Here is a 21,731-nt window from a genome sequence, read left to right on the forward strand (position 1 = left end):
AGCCACTGCAATGAGAAGCCGCGCACCGCAACAAAGACCCACCGCAGCCAAAAATAAATAAATAAAATAAATACATTTATACCCCCCCAAAAAAACCCAGTGAGTCCTTCCACAAGGGTAGAAAGGGATGAAACAGTTTTATTATTGGATGAGCATTAAGAGACTGTAAAGACAGAAATCTCACCCTTTGTATGATCCAGGCAGGTACAACCCATTCCATACGTGATCTAAGGAAAAATAACTGTCCTCAAGCCTATTTTGGGTGATAATAACATAGCCACCCCAGCTTTCTTTGATTCCTATTTGCATGGAAAGTCTTATTCCATCCTTTTACTTTCAACCTCTTGTGTCTTTGTATGTAAAGTGAGTTTCTTGTACACAGCATATGTACAAAGATGGATCACCTTTGCCAATCTCTGTCTTTTAATTGGAGAGTTTAACCCATTTAAAGTTTTTAAAATATATATTTTATTTACTTATTTATTTATTTTTGGCTGCATTGGGTCTTTGTTGCTGCGCGCAGGCTTTCTCAAGTTGCCGTGAGCGGGGGCTACTCTTTGTTGTGGTGCTTGGACTTCTCATTGCGGTGGCTTCTGTGGTTGTGGATCATGGGCTCTAAGTGCATGGGCTTCAGTAGTTGTGGCGCACGGGCTTCAGTAGCTGTGGGTCATGGGTTCTAGAGTGCAGGCTCAATAGGTGTGGCGCACGGGCTTAGTTGCTCCGTGGCATGTGGGATCTTCCTGGACCAGGGCTCGAACCCATGTGCCCTGCACTGGCAGGCAGATTCCTAGCCACTGTGCCACCAAGGAAGCCCTCCATTTACATTTAAAGTGAATACTGAGGGACTTCCCTGGTGGTCCAATGGGTAAGACTCTTCGCTCCTAACGTAGGGGGCCTGGGTTCAATCTCTGGTCGGGGAATTAGATCCCACATGTATGCCGCAACTGAGTTCGCATACCACAACAGAGATCCTGCATGTCTCAACTAAGACCCGGCACAGCCCAAACAAGTAAATAAATATTTTTTTAAAAAGAGTGAATACTGAAAAGAAAGGATTTACTTCTACCATAGCTATTTGTTTTCTTATATGTCTTATACGGTTTTTGTTCCTCAGTTCTTCTATTACTGCCTTTTTGGGTATTTAGTTGATTTTCTGTGGTGTACTATTTTGATGTCCTTCTTCTTTCCTTTTCTGTATTTTTTCCCCAGTATTTTCTTACTGGTTTTCTTGGGAGTTACAATTAAAATCGTAAACTTATAAAAACCTAGTTTGAATAATACCAATTTGGTTTCAGTAGTAAACATTCTGCTCCTACACATCCACTTCCCTCCCCTGTTGTTGTCACAGATTCATCTTCATTTATTGTGTGTCCATTAACATAGATTTATGACTATTGTTTCATGCATTTGCCTTTTAAATCATATGGAAAAAAACAGAGGAGTTACAAACCAAAACTGCAATAACACCAGCTTTTAGCTTCTCCCATGCAGTAACCTTTACTGTATTCTGTACTTTCTCGTGGTTTTGAGTTACTGTCTAGTGTGTTTTCATTCAGCCCCAAGGACTCTCTTTAGCATTTCCAGTAGGGCAGGAAATGAACTCCCTGAACTTTTACTTATCTGGAAACATCTTACTTCCTCCTTCATTTCTGAAAGATAGTTTTACTGGATATGGAATTCTTGGTTGACAGGTCTTTCTTTTTCTTCAGAACTTCAAATATGTCCTCCCACTGGCTTGTGTTCTCCAAGGCTTCTAATGAGAAGTCTTCTGGAAGTCTTGTTGAGGATTTCCATGGAAAGGCCAGAAGGACTGCAGTGGCAGAGGCCCCAGCGTGCGCACAGTGGGCATAAGGAGAGGCTGGGTGAGGACGCTGGGGGCAGGGGGGGGTGGTCAGAGCTGAGGAGGGGAGGAGAGTTTCCAGGAAAGGATCAACTGTCACCAGGCTGCGGGCCAAGCGAGGGGACCTCTGATCATGGCCATCTGGAGACAGGAACTCACCTTGACGAGATGAGCCCTGGGGGAGAAGCCCGACTGCCAAGGGTTCTCAGAAGGAGGGTGGGGGGACACCCCCTGAGTTTAGTTAGGAAGGAACAAAGAAATGGTCGATGCCTCAGAGTTGCTGGGCTCTGACGTGTTTGGCAGTTAGGGGGGTTTCTAGCTTGCAGGAACGACAACTCGTGTAGGGGGGCGGGCTGCAGCTGCGAGCTGGGCTCTGCGCTGAGGAGGGCTGAAGGGCTTGTCCTTGGGTGGTGGTCTCTGCCCCTGGAGGTTGAGCAGAGGCCAGGGTTTGGGTGTCCAGCTTGGGCCACCAGAGGAAGGGGAGGCAGTTTGGCAGGCAGGGCGGGGAGACGGGTCCTGGCAGTGGGACCTCCGGACAGCAGCGCTTGGGCCTCGGTGGCGTCTGCACCTCTCGGGGCAGCTGTGCGCGCCCACCAGCAACAGGTTCCCACATTCACCCTCTTCCAGCCAAAAAGCGAAGAGTGGTCAGTTCCCGCAGAACCTTCATGAGTACAGCTTCCAATAAGATTCTGATGATTTTAATGCTATTTTAAACGGCTGCTTATTACTTTGAGGCGACTGACTCTTTTTTTCTAAAACTCTTCGTGTGCACGTTTAAACATACCTTTTCTACGTTTTTCTGGGCGCCACTGAGCACAGCCTGAGGACAGGACACAGTGGGCCGTGGGGGCAGACGCGGACGTGAATCAGGCTGGGGAGTGGGCCCCAGGTTGGGCGAGGGGAGGGAAAGATGCAGCCTCTGGGCGTACGGTGTGCGGGGAGGGGGACGGGGCATTCCGGGGCACGTCTGACCCCAGAACGTGGACGCAGCAATGACCACTGGGGAGGGCGTGTGTCCAGCCGGCTGGGGAAGAGGCGCTGTGGGTGAAGCAGCCGAGAGCTCGCGGTGAGGGGCGCACCTGCCTCTCCAGCGGGACCAGTGTCACTTGGCGCCTCGGGCGAGGGTTCTCCGCAGCTCCGACCCGCCCCGGCGCCCGCAGCGCTCCCAGCCCTTGCGCCCCAGGAGCCTCCGGGGCTCTGCCGGGTGCGAGCTCCGCGAAGAGCCAGAGGGATGGGCGGGGGGCGGGGCCGGCCGCTAGGATACCCCGCCCACAGCCTCAAAGTCTGGTCTCCGCAAGGTCCCCGCGGCGGGCTGGGGAGCGTCGAGCTTCCTCCGGGGGTCGGCGGCTGGGGCGCAGGTGGGGTGCGGAGAGGGAGCAGCTGCGGGGCGGGCCCGTCGGAGGAGGGAGGCTGCCCCGGGGGACGAGGCTGGGGTTTGGCCTACACGCCCTGGAGGGCGAGGGGCGGGGGCGGCCCCGGGAGGCCTCCGGGAGCCTGGTAGGGGCGGGGGGTTAGGGAGGGGCTGGGGAGCCTGGCGGCCCCTCCGCGGCAGGTTAGGGACGGGGCTCCAGGGCCCCCGTCTCCTGCCCCCCGTCCCGCCCCGCTGTGGCTTTTATTGGGGGGAACATCTTTGAGGACACCTCCCTCCTCTTGGGTTGCAAGGCTCTGTCTCGCCTTTGACCCACCCAGGAGGGACCCCGCGACCATCCGCCCGGCTCCCGGGCGCATGCGCCGGACTGTGCGACTGGGTGCCCCGAGAAAGCGCGGCCGTCGCCCCTCGCCCCCCGGCGGGAGAACTCGCTGCGAGGAGAAAGCCCGGGAGCGCGTAAAAATGGCTTGAAACATACATTTAAAAAATATTTTGTTCATCTAATTTTTAACTGTCACATAGTAAAATTGACTTTTTAAAATTTAATTTGTATTTTATATTGGAGTATAGTTGATTTACAATACTGTGTTAGTTACAGGTGTACAGCAAAGTGATTCAGTTTATATATATATATAATATATATATACATATATACATATATATGTATATATACATATATATACACATATATATGTATATATATATATACATTCGTCTTCAGATTCTTTTCCCATATAGGTTATTACAGAATATTGAGTAGAGTTCCCTGTGCTCTACAGTAGGTCCTAGTTGATTATCTATTTTATATATAGTAGTGTGTATATGTTAATCCCAAACTCCTAATTTATCCCTCTCCATTAAAAATTGACTTTTTAATTTTGGTGGACAGTTCTCTGAATTTTTTTTTTTTTTTTTTTTTTTTTTGCGGTACACGGGCCTCTAACTGTTGTGGCCTCTCCCGTTGCGGAGCACAGGCTCCAGACGCGCAGGCTCAGTGGCCATGGCTCACAGGCCCAGCCGCTCCGCGGCATGTGGGATCTTCCCGGACTGGGGCACGAACCCGTGTCCCCTGCATCGGCAGGCGGACTCTCAAGCACTGCGCCACCAGGGAAGCCCCAGTTCTCTGAATTTTAACACATGCGGATAGCCGTCACTGTAACAGGTTACAAAACAGTTACCTCACCCTGAAACCTACCCCCTGCCATGCCTTTCGGGCACACTTCCTCCACCCATAACCCCTGGCAACCACTGATCTGTTTTCCATGATGGTAGGTTGGTCCTGTGGATGGAAACAGACAGAAGGCAACCTTTGGGGACTGGCCTCTCTCACTCTGTAATGTCTTGAGATTCATCTGGGAGGTTGTGTGAATCAACAGTTTGTTTCTTTCGTGACTCAGTAGTATTCCATGGTGTAGATCACCACGGTCCGTTCATCCATTCACCCACTGAAAGATGTTTGGGTTGTTTCCAGCTGTTACAAATAAAGCCACTACCAGTATTCATGTACAGGTTTTTGTGTGAACACACATTTTCATTTCTCTAGGATAAACGCCTGAGGTTGGGTTGCTGTTTCCCGTGGTAAGCATATAGTTACCTGCATAAGAAACTGAGAAAGCATCTCCCAGAGTGGCCACACCGCTTTGCCTTCCCAGCATCAGCATCCAAGAGTTCCCCTTGCTTCCCATCCTCGCCAGCACTTGGTATTGTCAGTGTTTCTTCTTTACTCGTTCTGATAAGCACACAGTGCTCTCTTATCAAGGTTCTAGTTTTCGTTTCAGTCGTGGCTAAGGACGCTGATCATCTTTTCATGTGCTTAGTTGCCATCTATACCTCCCCTTTGGTGAAGCGTCTGTTCAAGACTTTTTGCATTTGTAGTTACATCTCTCTCTTTTTTTTTTTTTTTTTTTGCTACACTGCGCAGCATGCAGGATCTTAGTTCCTTGACCGGGGATCAAACCCATGCCCAAAGTCCCAAGACCTTTCCTATTTGTAAATTGTGTTGTTTTCTTAGTGTTGAGTTTTGTGGGGTTTTTTAAACTTTTTTTTAACTGTCTTTTTTCTTTTTATTAATTAATTAATTTATTTTTGGCTGCGTTGGGTCTTCGTTGCTATGCGCAGGCTTTCTCTAGTTGTGGCGAGCGGGGGTACTCTTCGTTGTGGTGCGCGGGCTTCTCATTGCGGTGGCTTCTCTTGTTGTGGAGCACGGGCTCTAGGCGCGCGGGCTTCAGTAGTTGCGGCATGCAGGCACAGTAGTTGTGGCTCACAGGCTCTAGAGCACAGGCTCAGTAGTTGTGGCGCACGGGCTTAGTTGCTCTGTGGCATGTGGCATCTTCCTGGACCAGGGATCGAACCCATGTCCCCTGCATTGGCAGGCGGATTCTTAACACTGCAACACAAGGGAAGTCCTCAAATTGTTTTAGTAATTCCAGTTTCATTGCCCTTCCATATAAATTTTAGAATTGGCTTGTCTACATCTACAAAATAATCTTGCTGGAATTTTGGCTGGTAATGTGTTAAATCTGTAGATCACTTTGGGGAGAAATGACATTTTTACTACGCTGAGTCTTCAAATCCATGAACATGGTAAGTCTTTCCATTTGTTTAGATCTTTCTGATTTTTCCAACAGCATTTTGTAGTTTTCAGCACACAGATCCTGTACATGTTTTGCTAAATTGACACCTAGACATTTTAATATCTATTAAATGGGAGCTATTATAAATAGTAACTTTCTTAAAATTTTGGTTTCCAATTATTCACTGCTTATATATAGGAATATGATTGATTTCTTTGTGTTGATCTTGTATCCTGCAACCTTTCTAAACTCACTTTTTTGTTCTAACAGTTTGGTTCTTTTTTAAAAAATAGATTCCCTGTGATTTTCTACATAGATAATTGTGTTGCTAGAAAAAAAGGACAGTTTTATTTTTCCTTTCCAGTCGTATGCTGTTATTTCCTTTTCTTGGTCTATTGCACTGGCTACAAATTCTAGTACTGTGTTGAATAAGAATGACAAGATGGGCATCCTTGACTTGATGCTGATCTTTGGGGAAAAAGCCTTTCACAGTAAGTCTTTCACAGAGAGTATGATATTAGCTGTAGGATTTTGTTGATGCTGTTTATCAAGTTACAGAAGTTTGCTAGGTGTGGAAATCTGAATTGACGTTTCTTTTCTTTCAGTGCTCAAAAAAATGTTGTATTACCTATACTTCTTTCTGGTCTCTATGGTTTCTGAAGAGAAGCCCAGTCATTCAAATCATAGTTCTTCTATAGGTAATACATAATTTTTCTCTGGCTGCTTTTAAGGTTTTTCCTTTGTTTGTAGTTTCCAGCAATTTGATTTTGAAGCATCTTGGTGTGGATTTCTTTCAGTTTAACCTGGATGGGATTAGCCCTGCTTCTTCAATTGTAGGTTTATATCTTTCACCAAACTTGCAAAGTTTTCAGTTATTATTTCCTCAAAATATTTTTTCAGTCCCACAGTCTTTCTCCTTTCCTTCTGGTACTCCAGCAACACAAATATAGCCCTTTGTTGTGGTCCCACGGGCCCCTGAGACTCCGTTCAGTTTTTTAAATCTTTTTTCTATTTTTCAGATTAATTTCTTTTTTTTTTTTTCTGGCCACACCACACAGCTTGTGGGATCTTAGTTCCCTGACCAGTGATTGAACCTGTGCACTCGGCAGTGAAAGCGCTGAGTCCTAACCATTGGACCATCAGGGAATCCCCACAGATTCATTTCTATTGATATATCTTCGAGTTCATTGATTCTTTCCTCTGTCATCTCCATTCTGCTATTGATCCATCTAGTGATGGTTTTTTGTTTTGTTTTAGTTATTGAATTTTTCAGTTCCAAAATTTCTGTTTGCTTTTTTATATCTTTCTATTTCTTTGCTAAGTTTTTCTATGCTAATATTTTGTCAAGACTGTTTGCAATTTGTAGTTCAAGTATTTTTATAAAATCTGCTTTAACGTCCCTGTCAGATAATTCAAACATCTGTGTCATCCCATCATTGGTGTCTATTGTCTTTTCTTATGTGAGGTGAGATTTTCATGTTCTTCATATATGAAGTGATTTCAGTTTCTATCCCAGACATTTGAGTATTATGGGACTCCCCCGCCCATGGAGAATGTTAGTTTCCTATGGGCTCTGGTTCCAATGTCCAATCGATATTCAGTGTTTGCTGTTCTAATCAGGTTTGCCCCCATGGGCACCACCTAGTACTCACTCTGAGACCTGGGTGGAGGTCTACCTGTCAGATCAATTTTCCAAGTATTTGATATGCTAATTAGGATCGGATCCATGCACACTCGGATTAGGGGTGACAGCGGGAGTTTAAATTTTAAAGCTTCTGGCATCATTTCACTGAACTTCTTCCTCTCCATTATTTTCCTGGTACTTTCCACATACCTGAAGGTTCCCTTTTCCTCCACCAGAAACTATCCACTTCTGCATTTGTGACACATTTGGGGCCAAATGGCAGGAGACCATAGAGGGAAAAAGCTGCTAATATGTGAGTTCAGCAAGGTTCCAGGACCCAAGATCAACATACAAAAACCAACTGCATTTCTATATGTTACCAATGAACAATCCAGAAAGGAAATTGAGATAACAACTCCATTTACAACAGCAATGAAAAGAATACAATGAATAGGAATAAACTTAACAAAAGGAGAGCAAGACTTGTACACTTAAGACTACATAGCAATTCTAAGAGAGATTAAAGAAATCTAAATAAATGGGGAGAAATTCAGTGTTCATGGGTGGGAAAACTCAATATTGTTAAGATGCCAATACTCCCCAAATGGATGAATAGACTGAATGCAATTTCTATCAAAATGTGAGTGGATTTCTGGGGGGCAGAAATTAGCAATCTGATCATAAAATGTGTATGGAAATGCAAAGGACACAAAATAGCCAAAACAATTTTTTAAAGGAGCAAAGCTGGAGAATTTACAGTTTCCAATTTTAAAACTTACAATAAAGCTACAGCGATAAAGACAGCACGTTTTGCAGTAAGGATTGACATACAGGTCGATGGAACAGGATTGAGAGTCCAGAAATAAATGATCAGATGATTTTTGACAAAGGTGCCACAGCTTTCACTGGGGAAAAGGATACTCTTTTCAACAAATGGTGCTATGGCAATTGGATATCCACAGGGGGAAAGAGGAGTTTGGACCCTTACCTCACACCATACACAAAAATTAACTCAAAATGAACCATAAACCTTAATGTAAGGGCTAAAGCCATAAAACTTTTGAAAGGAAACATAAAAGAAAATCTTTGTGCCCTTGAGTGATGCATAGTGTTCTCAGGTGCAGCAAGCACTGAAGACAGGACCCATGGAAAAAATAGATAAATTGGACTTGGTGGGGCTTCCCTGGTGGCGCAGTGGTTGAGAGTCTGCCTGCCGATGCAGGGGACACGGGTTCGTGCCCCAGTCCGGGAAGATCCCACATGCCACGGAGTGGCTGGGCCCGTGAGCCATGGCCGCTGAGCCTGCGCGTCCGGAGCCTGTGCTCCACAACGGGAGAGGCCACAACAGTGAGAGGCCCGTGTACTGCAAAAAAAAAAAAAAAAAAAAAATTGGACTTGGTCAAAAGTAAACGTTTCAAACACCAGCAGTAAGATGGTGAAAATTGGGTTAAATGTTCACAAATCTTATATGTCTTAATAATAAAGGACTTGTATTTAGAATCTATAAAGAACACTCACAACTCAAAATAAGACATACACTGAAAATTGTTGTGTATATTTTACCACAATTTACAAACATATATAAGATTTTAAAGAACAACAATAAGACAAGGAATCCAAGTAAGAAATAGGTCGAAAGTCTGATTAGACATTTAACCAAAGAAGGAGGAGGGAAGCTGGGTATCTTCTTTGGTGCAATGTCTAATCAAATGTGAGAAGATGCTTAACATCATTAGCTATTAGGAAAATAAAATTGAAACTGAATGCAACACCGCTTCACACCCACAAGGATGGCTACAGTCAGAATGAAAGCTGATAATGAGCGTTGACAAGGACATGGAAACATTGGGAGCGTCGTACTTGCTGGTGGGAATGCGAACTGTAGAGCCAATTTCTTCAAAAGTTACATGGAAATTTCCCACATGACCCAGCAATTCCATTCCTCGGTATCTACCTAATTAAAAGAAATGACAATGTATGTGCACACGAAGACATGGATCTGAATGTACATAGCAGACTTATTCATAAGAGCCAAAATGTGGGGGAAAAAAGCAAACATCCATCAGCTGGTGAATGGATAAGCAGAACGTGTTCCCTACAATGGAATATTTTTATGGGAACCAACTATGGACGTGTTACGTCACGGATGAACTTCAAAATGCGTGTGCTCAGCGAAAGCAGCTAGATACCAAACACTACAAGTTGTAGATTCCGTTTATATGAAATGTCCAAAAAAGGCTAGTCTGTGAGGACAGAAAACAGGTGCATGGTTGCCAGGGGCTGGGGTGGGGGACGAGTGACTGCTCGTGGGGGACAAGGGATCATCGAGGGGATGGAAACATGCTAAAATCGGACTGTGGTGGTTGCACAACTCGGAAGTTTTACTAAAACCATTGAAGGGTGGGTGGCTCACTGAAGTCGTTGAAAGTGGGTGGACTTCATGGGATGTAAATTACACCTCGATAAAGCTGTTTTAAAAATACTTTTCACAGATTTTATTAGATTTCCATTTAACTCTCTGAGAAATGTTTAAAGTGGCTCAGAGTATTTTTAAGAGGAATTTTGCTTGTTATTAAAAAGGCAGCCAGCTGAAAGGAAGGGCCTGACCTGGACCCTGCCCCCGGGGCTCTACCCTGGTGGAGGCCTCCTCATCACCTCCGCCCCCCACAGGTCCTGGAGCTAGCAGGCCCCTCGGGAGGTGGGGGACCCATAGCATCTTTGGGGACCAGAGGGAGGCTGGGGTACTATCTAGGGGAGGTGAGGGTGGGCCCCGAGGCGGGGGCAGCTGGCGGCTCTTGGGCACGGGTGAGAGGGCAGGGTTGACCAGGACCCCCTGGTGGCTGTGCAGAGAAAGGCCTGGTGTCTGCACGGGGACGGGCGGGGGCGTACCTGGGCGGGCACACCTGGGGGTGGTGGTGAGCAGGGCCCCGGAGACAGACACGGCCTGGAGGACCCCAGGGGGGACCCCCCACGAGGATGGGCAGGGTGGGCTGCCTGGGCAGAGACAAACATGGTGCCAAGGGGCTGGGCCTGCCCCACAAGTGCCACCACCCTGCCCTGAGCTCTGCCCCTCCCTCAGACCCCACCCCCAGGCCAGGGCTCCTCCACCTGATGCTCCAGTGTCCCGAGGGAAGGGACCGTTGCGGCGTGGCCGGGGTGAAAGATGGCACCCACCCTGCCCACCCGACGGTGCACACCTCTGTGTTCCAGGCCCAGCTCGGCCCTTGCTTCTTGTCCCGTGACAGACCCCACTGGCCCCGGGCATCCCCAAACTTCAGCTCCTTTTTGCCCACTAGGGAGTCAGGTACACGGCAGACAGAACTGCTGGCCCCATGGTGACCACGTGTGATGAGGAAGGGGACAGAACGTCCCAGGGTGGGGAGGCCAGTGGACCACAGCTCCGAGTCCCCGGTCACCCCCAGGTCCTGAGATTCCCCTCCCGCACCTCAGGGTAAAGAGGTGTCCTCAGGCCCAGGGCAGGTCAGCACCAGGATCAGACAGGGCCTCCCCTTAAGCACTTGTTGGAGGGGGGGCCTCTAGAGGGAAGGGCCTCACTGCCTGTGGGCTTCCTGGGCACGTGGCCAGGGTCCTGGGGAGCCTCCACTCCCCCTCGGGTCTGACTGCCTTCTGCTTCCCGAGTCATCGGGGGCCCACCTGCCTCCTGGACTTGGAGGACCCTGAGCCCCCCACGTGTACCTCACGCCCGGGACCCCCCCTCACTCCAGCACACCCACCTCCCCTCGGCCCCCCGACCCCAATCCCCCTCAGATCTCGGCAGGGCCCTCTGGGAACCCCCACTTCCCATGACCCTGCTGCCGTCATGGCTCTTGAGCCCCCTCTGGGGCTGAAGACGGCTCCTACACATGGGCCAACACGCCTTTGTGCCCTGACACCGGTACATGCGTGTGACCGCACTGCCACCGCAGCAGGTGGCCGCTGGGGCGCGGGAGGGCTCGGGGGGCAGGACCTTACAGCTGCAGCCTCCTGCTCTCTTCTCTGCCCGGTTCTGGGCTCCTCCTCTGTCACCTCCCACCCCCCGCAGGTGCTGAGTCACAGGGGCTCCCCCACGGGCTGCTGCGGCCTCTGAAGGGAGGGTGCGTCATACAGCAGAGGCAGCCGCGGAACACGGGGGGAGGACACCCCGAGTCTTGGCTCCGGGCTCTGCCTAGATGAGGTCCTGCCCGGGTGCACACACATGCAGACACTGGAGCACACACTCAACAGGCACAGATACACATGCATGCACGCACACTAACCTGTGCTGGATCACACATACATGCACACACACACACGCATGCACATGCACACAAGCACCCAGACACATGCACAGACCACACAGATTTACACACCCACACATACTACATACACAGTCACAGGTACACACAGACACGCACAGACACGCACACAGTCAAGGGCAAACACGCACCCTTTCTGTGGTACCCCCTGGGCCTTTCTGGAGGGGAGACAGGTGGCTGCTGAGTGGTCTGCACTGGGCAGGGGCAGAGCTGGGACTCCGGGACCCCGCAGCAGCCCCTGACCTGCTCCAGGGCTGGCTCGGGTCACTGGGCGCCTCCTTTGGCCCCTGGGTAGGGGGCACCCCCCCCCACTGCTATGGCCTGTTGAGAAGGATGCTGAGTCAGCCGTGGCACCAGGGACCTCGGCAGCCAGCACGCTGGGGTTTGCGGGCCAGCTCCATCCTAACCCTCATCTCTCAGCAGGGAGTGCTGAGACAGGCAGGAGCTCAGGCAGGAAGGCCCAGAGCAGCCCCAGGGCTTCGCTCAGGACTCAGGGCCTCTGAAGCCTCCTTCCCCTCAGCTTACCCACCCCCTTAGCCCACCCAGGTGGAGCAGGTTGTCGGGAGAATCCAGGGCCACATGCAGGAGCACGTGTGCTGGTGGAGGCTGTGCGGCCCCTCCTGTGTCTGTCCTTTGCTTCCAGCCTTGAGTAAGCTGGGCCTGGGCTCCACCTGCCTCAGGGCCTTTGCATCTGCTACTCCCCCTGCCAGCGACCCCTCCCCAGATCTCTGCAGAGCTGCCAGCGCCATCTCTCGGGCCCACTCAGCAGAAAGGCCGACAGTGACCCCTAAGAACCCCACCACCATGTCTCTGTCACATCCTGAAACCATCATGCCCATTTGTCTGGGCCACTGCCCCTCTGGCAGGGGTGAGCCCCCCGGGGTCGGGAGTGTCTGCTTCCCTCCAGAGGGAAAGGGCCCTTTGAGCTGGCTTGGGGGAGGCGTGGTGAGCAGAAGCCAGCCGGCAGGGAGGGTCAGGAGGCTTGGGGCGACCCCCTTGGGGTGCTCCGCAGGGCGGGGCTGCAGACCCCTCCCCACACTCTCGCCAGGATGGGGGTGCCTCTGTGGGGACGCATCAAGCGGGCCATGCTGTGATATGAACCCCAGTCCAGATGTCTCCAGGCCCCGTTCCCCCCACCAAGGTGAGAAGTGGGAGACCAGCAAGCGGCCTGGTGCTTTCAGGCTCACACAGCCTCGGGCAGTGCCCCGGTGGTCCAGGAACCCTGGCTTCCTGGCCAGCCTCCCAGGCTTCCTAGTCACTGGGTCCCAGGACCCAGGGCATCTACAACCCAGAGAGGCCCTGCCACTTGACACCAGCAGGGCCTTCCCATCTTCACGGTCCAGCCCCTTCCCCATAGCCCAGGCTCTGGCGGGGACCTGGGGTCCGCAAGGAACGGGGCAGATGGCCCCTGGGCTGGGCCTGGCCTGATGCCTCGGGCATCAGCAGCTCACCTCTCCATCCTTCCAAGGAACTGGCTCAGGTTCCTGCAGGGCTGCCTGGGGTGGGGAAGCCTGAAGGCCCTGGACCAGATGCCAGCCTCCCCAGCAGGTGTGCAGGCCCAGTGATGTCAGGGTCCCCTGCCCACCGAAGGCCTGAGCCTCAGATCAGGGCAGGCAGCCTCCTGGCAGCAGGGCGGGCAGGAGGGGGCCAGAGGCCAGGTCAGAGCCAGCCCACCTTTCCGAGCTCTGTGTGTTAGGAAGATGGGGTCCCGCCCTAGGGCACCTCCCCTCCCTAGGTGGGGTGGGCCTTCTTGGCTGTTTATGACATTGGGTGGGTCCCTGACCTCCCTGAGCCTCAGTTTCCCTCACCTGGCTCATTCAGTGCTGAGTACAGGAGACCTACCCCCAGAAGAGGCCCTTCACTCATTCATCCAGGAGCAGGCCCGCATACCACCGCTCCCTGGCTGGCACCTGCAACCTGGCTCCCTGGGAAGGGCTTTCTTGCAGGGACCAGGCCAGGAGGAGGGCCGTAACCAGTGCTGGAGGGGCAGGTCCTGCTCCCCTCCCTGCCCGGACAGGCCTGACTGCCAGGAGCCCTTGGGGACCGGGCGGGGGGCGGGCAGAGCGGGGTGTCAACTGTGTAATCAAAGCTCAGGGTTTTGCCAAGGCTGCCTGGAAAGCCGGCCAACCTGGAAGTCATGTGCCCAGGACTCAGAAAGCTCCCCCCGCCCCGCTCCAATCAGAGACCTCTGTAGAGAGGGGACAGACCCACTGAGGAACCCCAGAGCCAGCAAATCAGCTTGGGCCCTGCATCCCTCAGCCACAGCTGCAGGTCAGGGATGAACTGGGCCCAGCGAGCTCCTCTCCCTCCCCTTGCACTGTGGGCCAGCCGGGCCTGGCTGACACCGTCCCTGCCGCCTGCCCAGGACCCCGGGCCCCGCCGCTTACAGGGCGCCCTCCCCAGAGGCCCCGGTGTGCCTCCAGCTCAGTGTGTGCGCCCTGTCCTGCTCCACCCCGGGCCTGTGAGGTGCCGGCGTCCACAGACCCGGGTGCCCTTCCCAGCCGCAGTGCTCACGGTCAGGGTCACGCAGGCAGGTGATGGCCCCCCAGCCCCTGCCTGTCCAGCCTCCACCGCCCCCTTGGGAGCCACCCAGCCTGTCCCCTTCGGATTTCCTTCTGCGCTGCTTTCACTAGCACGGGGATTCCCCCAGCCAGGGTCTGGATGCCCAGAGGGTTGGGTAGGGCTCCCAGGTGGGTTCACTTCCCTTTTCTCAGAAGCCCTGGCACCAAAGCCACGCCAAGGTTTCCTTTTGGGGGCTGCGCTGAAGGAAAGAAACAACGAGGCCCTGACAGCTGCGGCAAGTGGGTTTGGATCTGCCTCCCAGACGCTGCCCCGGAAGCTGGGCTGGCCTTAGGCAGGTGGGTGAGCAGCCCGGAGAGGACGCCTGCCTGCCACCTTGTCGGCTTGGCCAGCACCCACCAGCCCCCAGGAGGCCTGGCCGTGAGCAAAGCAATCACAGCACGGGGTGTACTGTATCGCTCCCGTGGGTGTGGGCGCCCCCGAGCAGAGGTGCTCGCACCCCCGAGGGCCATAGCGCGTTCAGGCTTCCGGTTCTTTCCGTGATGATTTCTGGGTTCTGTGCAACCCCAAGGAAAGCCCCTGAGGGCTGGAGGTGAGCACGTGATTCTAAAGGAGCCTCGATACTAACCTGGCCAAGATATCAAAAGCTGAGTGGAGATGGCGGCTGGCCTGGCAGAGCACAGTCAGAGCCCCAGACCAGGGGAGCCTCTGGGACTGGGGCTGCTGGAAGAAGCCTGGGCCTGGCGCAGGAGCTGGCCGCCTCGAGGAGGGCAGGACAGGGTTTGGGGGGTCGGGCCGTCCACAGTCTTCAAGCAGCCTGTCCCCTCTGCTCCAGCCCCAAGCCGTCCACACAGCCGACAGTGGCAGCAGCCTCAAGGCGGGGCTGGGGATCCTGCCCGTGGGAACAACTGCATCCTGGTCCCAAGAGGCCCTGGGCCAGAGGAGCCCCCTCTCCCAGCCCCAGGCCCAGCCCCACCGACAGGGCCAGTACTGACCGGCAGGACAGATCCCACCCCGGCAGAGGGGCTCGCAGACACCAGGGGCACCAGTGGCACAGACCATTCCCAGCAAGTGGGTCCCCAATTCCACGAGCCCTTTGCCTTCCCAGCAGGCTGCAGTGCCTGGCGACTCGGTGGGGGGCGTCTCGCCCTCCCCAAGCTGGACTGGGTCCCACACTAAGGCGAGCTTTGGGAGTGCTCACTGGATGGTCTGGAAGATGGACCGACTGAGAATGGGGGGTAAATGGGCAGGGTGCACCCTCAGCTGGCAAGATGAGGAGCCGGAATCATGGTGTCACGTGGATCACTGTCACGAGAGGGCGGGGCGGGGCGGGGGCTTGTCCTCAAGCCTGGGTGCGGGGCCGCTGCCTGAGTGCCCCACTCCGTGGAGAGGCAGGGTGAGCAACAGAAAAGAGCCCCACGGAGCCTGGGAGGACTCGGGCAGGCTTGCCAGCCCAGGGCCACGGGCTGTGCTCCATGGCACCCCACACACCAAGAGGGGCCACCCTGGAGATGCCTGGGCCTCAGCAGCAACTCCGGGGGGAGGCGCCAGGCCCCAGGCAGGCCACGAACGCCCGCTGACTTCCTGAGTGGCTGAGCCCGGAGCCCGAACCCCAGCGCCTGCCCGCCGGGGGAAAGGCCGACTTCACTTCCTCCAGCTTCGCTTTCCAAAACCTCCTGCCTCTGCTCTAACCTTCGGCCCCCGGACGCCCTTCTGTCCAACTCTGCTCGCAGGGCCCACCAGCGGGCATGTGACACGGGACCTGGGCCGTGGGACCCAGGGACAGGCCTCTGGAGGCTCCAAGACGTGTACCTGGCCCACTGGGTGGTCCAGCACCTGCCCCAGCACGAGAAGATGCCCAGCACAGAGCTGCCGTGGAGGCGGGGCAGGGCATGGCCAGACGCTCCACAGACTGCCCTTCACACTGCAGCCTGGCCCACGTGTCCACACCTGGACTTGGCTGTGGCTCCCATCCACCACCTCACCCTGCACCTGTCAGGCCGGAGCCCAACCGTGCCACCTCTGTTCTCTGCACCTGGAACACCTCCCACCCCCTCCCCTGGCAAACTTCTCATCCTTCAGAACCCCTTCCAGCCGCTTGGGGCCACTGCCAGACACGGCCCCAGGCTCGTGCTGCCAACACCCCTCAGGGGCCCCTGAGGGCACAGCGTGTTTCCCACTCCCCTGGGGGCAGCAGGGTCCCGAGAGTGGGGAAGCAAGAAGGCCACAAGCTGGGAGGGAAGCGCCTGAGCCCCTCACACTGCCACCTCCCCACAGGAAACCCAGAGGGAGCTATGCAGGGACCAGAGACCCCTTCTCCCCAAACCTCTTCTCTTACCCCAGACCACCCAGCCCAGTAAACACAGAATATCCATTTAATACAAAACAATTTAATTGAAATACCTGTATAAAAAAATATGATTTCCAGACATCTCACTTTTGAACTGAAAGAAAACCCTATCCGCAGTGCCTATGCACACCGGGATCACACAAACACAACTGCTGAAATAAATTAAAGGCTTGAGACTCTGTCCCCCCACCCCCCAGCCTCCAGAGCCAACAAGCAGACTGTACAAGGTCAATAATTTAAAACCCACCCCCCAAGGGCGCAGAGCCGCAAGGTGGCGGGGTCACCCACTCCCCTTAAATTAGCCACTGTACAAGTCCACCTTCTGACAGACACGGGTAGGACTGGGACCTGGAGTCCACACGCACAGCCGCCCCCTCCTCTGCCCACAGGCCTTGAGGAGGTAGGGCTGCTAGGAGGGAGAAACCTCGACAAATAAATTAAACAATAAATAGCCCTCCTCAGGGTCACACCATAAATAAGAGGTTGCACACGCATCGGGTGGGCGGGCGGGCAGCAAGGCCTGAACGTTGCATTGCTTGTGCACAGACGTGCCCAGACGAACACCGAGACACGAGGGTGGGAGAGGGGGCATGATGAGGGACGCTGTGCCCACGTGAGACGAGGCCACAAGACACGGGAGTGCTCCTGGTCCGACACGTCAGACGCGGAGGGGCGGGGAGGTCAGCGCCACCTCCGGAGCAGCACAGGAGAGGGACGGTCTCGGGTCAAGCGCCGGCGGTGGGCAGGCGGGACCTGGCTTGGACCGGAGTGTCTTTGGACAGACAGAGCTTGAGAAAACTAAGTCCCGTGAGAGCAGCGTTCGAAAAGGCACTCAAAGCAAAGGAACCGGGCCGGTGCCAAAGGCAAAAGTCACCAGGGGTCAGAGATCACTGCTTTCGCAAGGAGCAGGCAGCCCGGCAGAGCCGGCCCAGCGTGGGGCCCGGGCATAGGGCAGGGGTCCCCTCCGGTTCCCACGGCCACGCGCAGGCCCTGCTCACAGGCTCTCGCTGCTGGACGTGGTGCTGGCCCCATCGTCCGTGTCCAGGGCGCAGAGCCGCAGATCACAGCTCTCTGAGGTGCCCCCCTCAGCCCCCAGCATCCAGGGGTGGGCAGAGATCTGGTCCAGCGAGGGCCTCTCAGAGGGCCGCAGGGACAGACACCACTGAATGAGCTGCTGGCACTCTGTGGGAGAAGAGGGGGTCAGGACAAGGCCGCCCCGCGACACCTCGCCGCCAGTGGCAGGCCCAGCCCCTCAGCGCACCTGGGGAGACCCTCCTGCGGAAGAAAAGGCGGCCCCGGAGAATCTCCTCGTCCTGCTCGAAGGGAATGTCCCCGCAGACCATGTCGTAGAGCAGCACGCCCAGAGACCACACGGTGGCCGAGCGCCCGTGGTAGCGGTGGTAGCGGATCCACTCCGGAGGGCTGTACACGCGGGTACCTGGGGGACACACGGGGCTTAGCAGACCGGCTGCCGGCTCAGCGCCCCACGAGGCCGGCAGCACGCGAACACCGAGACCCCGCGCTCCCAGCTGATCCTCTCCGCGTTGGAGCCGGGGGAGGGGCCCGCCGCGAAATCCTGCCGGTCCTCATCCTGGAAAAACCCCGGCGGGCGTGGCCTCCGCCGGCGCCGGCCGCCCCGCCCCCCCAGCTGGCCCGGCGCGGGAGGCGGGTCACATGAGCGCGGGGTCCGGTTTCACAACAAACAGATGTGAGGTGAGGATACCGGGAAGGGGAGGGGCAGGGAGCCCCGGCTTCCCCGGCACCGCAATGCGGGGATTTCTGCGCGGCGCCCCCGCGTTCCGCACGCGCGCAGGGGAGGCCCGAGGCGGCGCCGGCCAAGAGGAGTCTGGAGTCCGCCCCGCGCCCCAACCTGCCGGACCCAACGGCCCGAGGCCCCGCTCTGGGCACGCCAGCGCGGCGCGCGGCCCCAACAGCCGCCAGCCCCTCGGCCCTCGCCGCGGGGAGGGCGCTCACCGTCGAAGTCGGTGTAGACCGTGTCGCGGAGCAGCGCGCCCGAGCCGAAGTCGATGAGCTTGAGCTCGCCCGAGCGCAGATCCACCAGCAGGTTCTCGTCCTTAATGTCGCGATGCACGACCCCGCAGCCGTGGCAGTGGCGCACGGCGGCCAGCACCTGCGCGAAGAAGCGGCGCGCCAGGGCCTCGTCGAGCGCGCCCCGCTCCGTGATGAAGTCGAAGAGGTCTTGCGCCGGCTCGGGCCGCTCCAGCACCAGTAGGAAGCCGTCGGACCGCTCGAACCAGTCCAACAAGCGAATGACCCCGCGCGCGCCTCCGGCCGCGCCCACCTTGCGTAGCAGCACCACCTCCAGGGGCACAGCCGCGCCGGCCTAAGGGACACGGCGGTCAGCGCGCTCCGCCCGGCGCCCGCGCCCCCCGCTCCGCCCGGCGCCCCGCGCTCCCCGCCCACACTTACGATGCTGCCCCACTCGGTCACCCGCTCCTTCACCACGTGCTTCACGGCCACCTGGGGGGAAGGGACCAGTGGTCAGGCCCACGCGGACACAACGACGCGCGCGGGCCGAGAATCCCGGGTGCCGGGCGGCCAGACTCACCGGGAGCCCGTCGGCGATGCGGCTGCCTGCGTAGACCGTGCCGAAGCCGCCGCTGCCCAGCACGGCGCCCACCTGATACACCTTCTCGAAGCTCTCCTTGTCTGCCTTGACTGTGAAGAGCGCACGGGCGGGGTTGGTACGACCGAGGAGCCCGGCCCCCCGACCCCGGTGGACGCCCAACCCCGGTGCGCGCCCACACCCCCGGCCCCCGCATACCTGGCTGCAGGATTTTCACTGGGAGATGATCCACGCCGCCTGGTCCGCACAGGTGCGCCAAGGAGCCGAACTTGGAGAGCAGCATCGCGGGCGGCGGCCGGGCGCGGGCCCCCGGCCTCCGCGCCGCCTCTCGCCCGGACCGGCTCCCCGCGCGGTGGAGGACGCGGGAGGACGGCCTCTTCGGGCCGCGCGAAGCCCCGACGCGGACAGCGGGCAGGTGCGCCGGGAGCGCCGGCCTCGGAGCGCGGGCCTGTTCGGGCGAGGCCGTCCGCGCGGCGCACTGCCCAGTCAAGCCCCGCGTGGACCACGACGACACGCGCAGCAGGCCGAGCCGCTCACACGCCCGCACCGCCTCGCCCCGGGGTTTTGGGCCGCGGCCGCGCGTATCCCTCCGCGGGGGCGGGCCGAGCCGGGGCCCCGCCCCCTTCCGCCGGGGCTGAGCGGCGGGGGTCGCCTCTGGAACCCGCGTAAGCTGCCGAGGCGACGGCGGGAAGAGGCCTGCGCGCCTTCCGGAGTGGGCGGGGGCGGGCGAGGGGCGCGGCGAACCGCCTGGGACTAGCTGGCGGGAGCGGAGTCGCGGAGGCGCACGGCGCGGCGTGGCGCGTCACCTCTCCGCGTTCACACACGCCCCCGCGCACGCGCAGCTCCCGCGCGGGCGGTGGCCCGGGAGTGCGGGGCGGGGCCGCGGGAGCCAATGGGAGCCGGTGTTTGCAAAGGGCACGGGGCCCAGCCAATGGCGTCGCGCGGTGGGGCGGGGCCATGGCCCCGCCCCAGGCCGCGCCGGGAAGGTCACCGGCTACACCGGCCCGGCGCGGGCGGCTGAGCCAGGAATGCGGCGGTGGGGTCCGGGAGGCGCCCCCGATACCCCAGGCTGTGCTCGTACCTCCCCGGCAGTCCGCGCACCCCGGCGCGCCCGTGGCCTGGAGCGGCTGGCACCTCCGCCCCCTGGGGGACCCCGCCGGGCGACAGCGCCCCGGGCCTCGCAGCCCCCGGGTGGGCTGAGGCTCCACTCTGCCTACCCCGGGCCTTCGTTCTTACCCGGGCTTGACCTCAAAGCCCGCAGCCCGAGGTCCCTCCCTGACTCCGCCTCCCTCCCAGGAACTTTGCCCTGCTGACCCCGTGTCTGGAGAGTCCTCCTCGGCTCTCCACCCACCTGGTTGCCCTCCAGGCCCAGCTGCTGTCCACCTCTACCAGGAAGGCCACCTTGACTGCCTCTGTCAGGGCCGGAGCCAGCCTAGGTCTTCAGGTCCCTCGACTGGACCTGAGCCTCTCCTCTGCCTTTTGTAGAGCACAGACTCATCCAACCCCACGGGTTGCCAACCTCAGCCCAAGTCACCGGCCTGAGCAGCTCAGGTGTGAGCAGCTGTCTGCCAGCCCCAGTGGCTGAGCTCAGGACGTCCACTGCTTCCCACAGCCATCCCAGAGAGGGTTGAGGGTTGGGGGAGCCAAGAGGTCAAGGTACTGGTCCTTCTGGCATCGCAGGTACTCCCCGTGGCCCCTGGGGACCAGGCTGGGACCTAATCATGGCATCCACATCCCTGGGCCCATCAGAGGTTACCTTCAGGTGTGACCTCCAAGCATGTGCACTCACCTGCCTCAGGGGCCCTGGCCAGCCTGCTGGCTCCCTCAGCACACCCAGCCTACCCCAAGTCACATCCCTTAGCTGCCACGGTCACTCTCCCAGGGCAGAGAGTGGACCCTCCACTGGTACAGCTCTTAGGTTTTTATCTTTCCGGAGCTCTGTCCACTGCCCGCCTGTGATGTGGACCCATAAAGGCAGGGCCAGGGCCAGCCGGTTAACCACAGTTCTCAGGCCAGTACAGGGTTCCTCATGGGATCAGATCCAAGGCAGGATGCCTGCCCCTGAAGTGGAATCCAGGGACTCCTGTCTTCTTGTGGGTTTTTCCAGAGGACCACTGGATGGTCCTCAGAGGCTTCCTCCTCAGATTAGGCTGCTATAGGTTCCTGGACCCATAGCCTGTCCTGGGCTAGGGAGGGTAGGAGTGCTGGAGAGCATCCTGGGTCTAGGTGTCAAGATGTGACTCTGAGGGCAGTTCCAACTTAGCCGACAGGGGCCGAGGTTCCCTGTGGCCTCCCCTGTGGGCCTCCAGACCCCCATGTGAACCTGCAGGCCAGTCCTCCTTGGGTGTCCAGGCCTGTGCGCCCAGCTGGTCCCTGGCCTTGAGAGTCAGCCTTGGGAGGCCAGCATCCTGGGGCTGAGGGCCACCCCCTGCACCCCACCAGCTGCAGAGTCTTGATCTGAAGACCCTGAGTCTCCCCAGACTCAGAGCAGGATTCACTCTCCTTCAGAAAGGGGCAGTGTGTGTCCCTCCTCCCCCAGCCCTGAAGCTGGGCTGAGCCACCTGTGGAAGCCC

The 21,731-nt window shown here is 56.9% G+C and overlaps 1 protein-coding gene across 1 annotated transcript; it reads right to left on the reverse strand.

Annotated features, from left to right (window-relative positions):
* Positions 1–17,180: 17,180 nt before the first annotated feature.
* PIM3 (Pim-3 proto-oncogene, serine/threonine kinase) lies at positions 17,181–19,727 on the reverse strand. The gene is made up of 6 exons (XM_081248076.1): positions 19,357–19,727; positions 19,141–19,250; positions 19,002–19,052; positions 18,546–18,915; positions 17,833–18,009; positions 17,181–17,753 (listed from the first exon to the last, which is right to left on the reverse strand). Exons 1-6 carry the CDS (start codon positions 19,439–19,441, stop codon positions 17,566–17,568), a joined length of 981 nt encoding a protein of 326 aa, XP_081104202.1. The 5' UTR covers positions 19,442–19,727; the 3' UTR covers positions 17,181–17,565.
* Between the last annotated feature and the right edge of the window lie 2,004 nt (positions 19,728–21,731).

This window comes from Mesoplodon bidens (genome assembly GCF_964165515.1).
Source record: "Mesoplodon bidens genome assembly, chromosome: 11".
NCBI classification, from domain to species: domain Eukaryota; kingdom Metazoa; phylum Chordata; class Mammalia; order Artiodactyla; family Ziphiidae; genus Mesoplodon; species Mesoplodon bidens.

Bases quoted from the DNA above. Each gene is read 5' to 3' on its own strand.
- PIM3 (XM_081248076.1), bottom strand. From the start codon at position 19,441: ATGCTGCTCTCCAAGTTCGGCTCCTTGGCGCACCTGTGCGGACCAGGC. The intron at 19,251-19,356 runs GTATGCGGGGGC...CGCTCTTCACAG, and splicing joins AGTGAAAATCCTGCAGCCAG to TCAAGGCAGACAAGGAGAGC. The intron at 19,053-19,140 runs GTGAGTCTGGCC...CCTTCCCCCCAG, and splicing joins GCATCGCCGACGGGCTCCCG to GTGGCCGTGAAGCACGTGGT.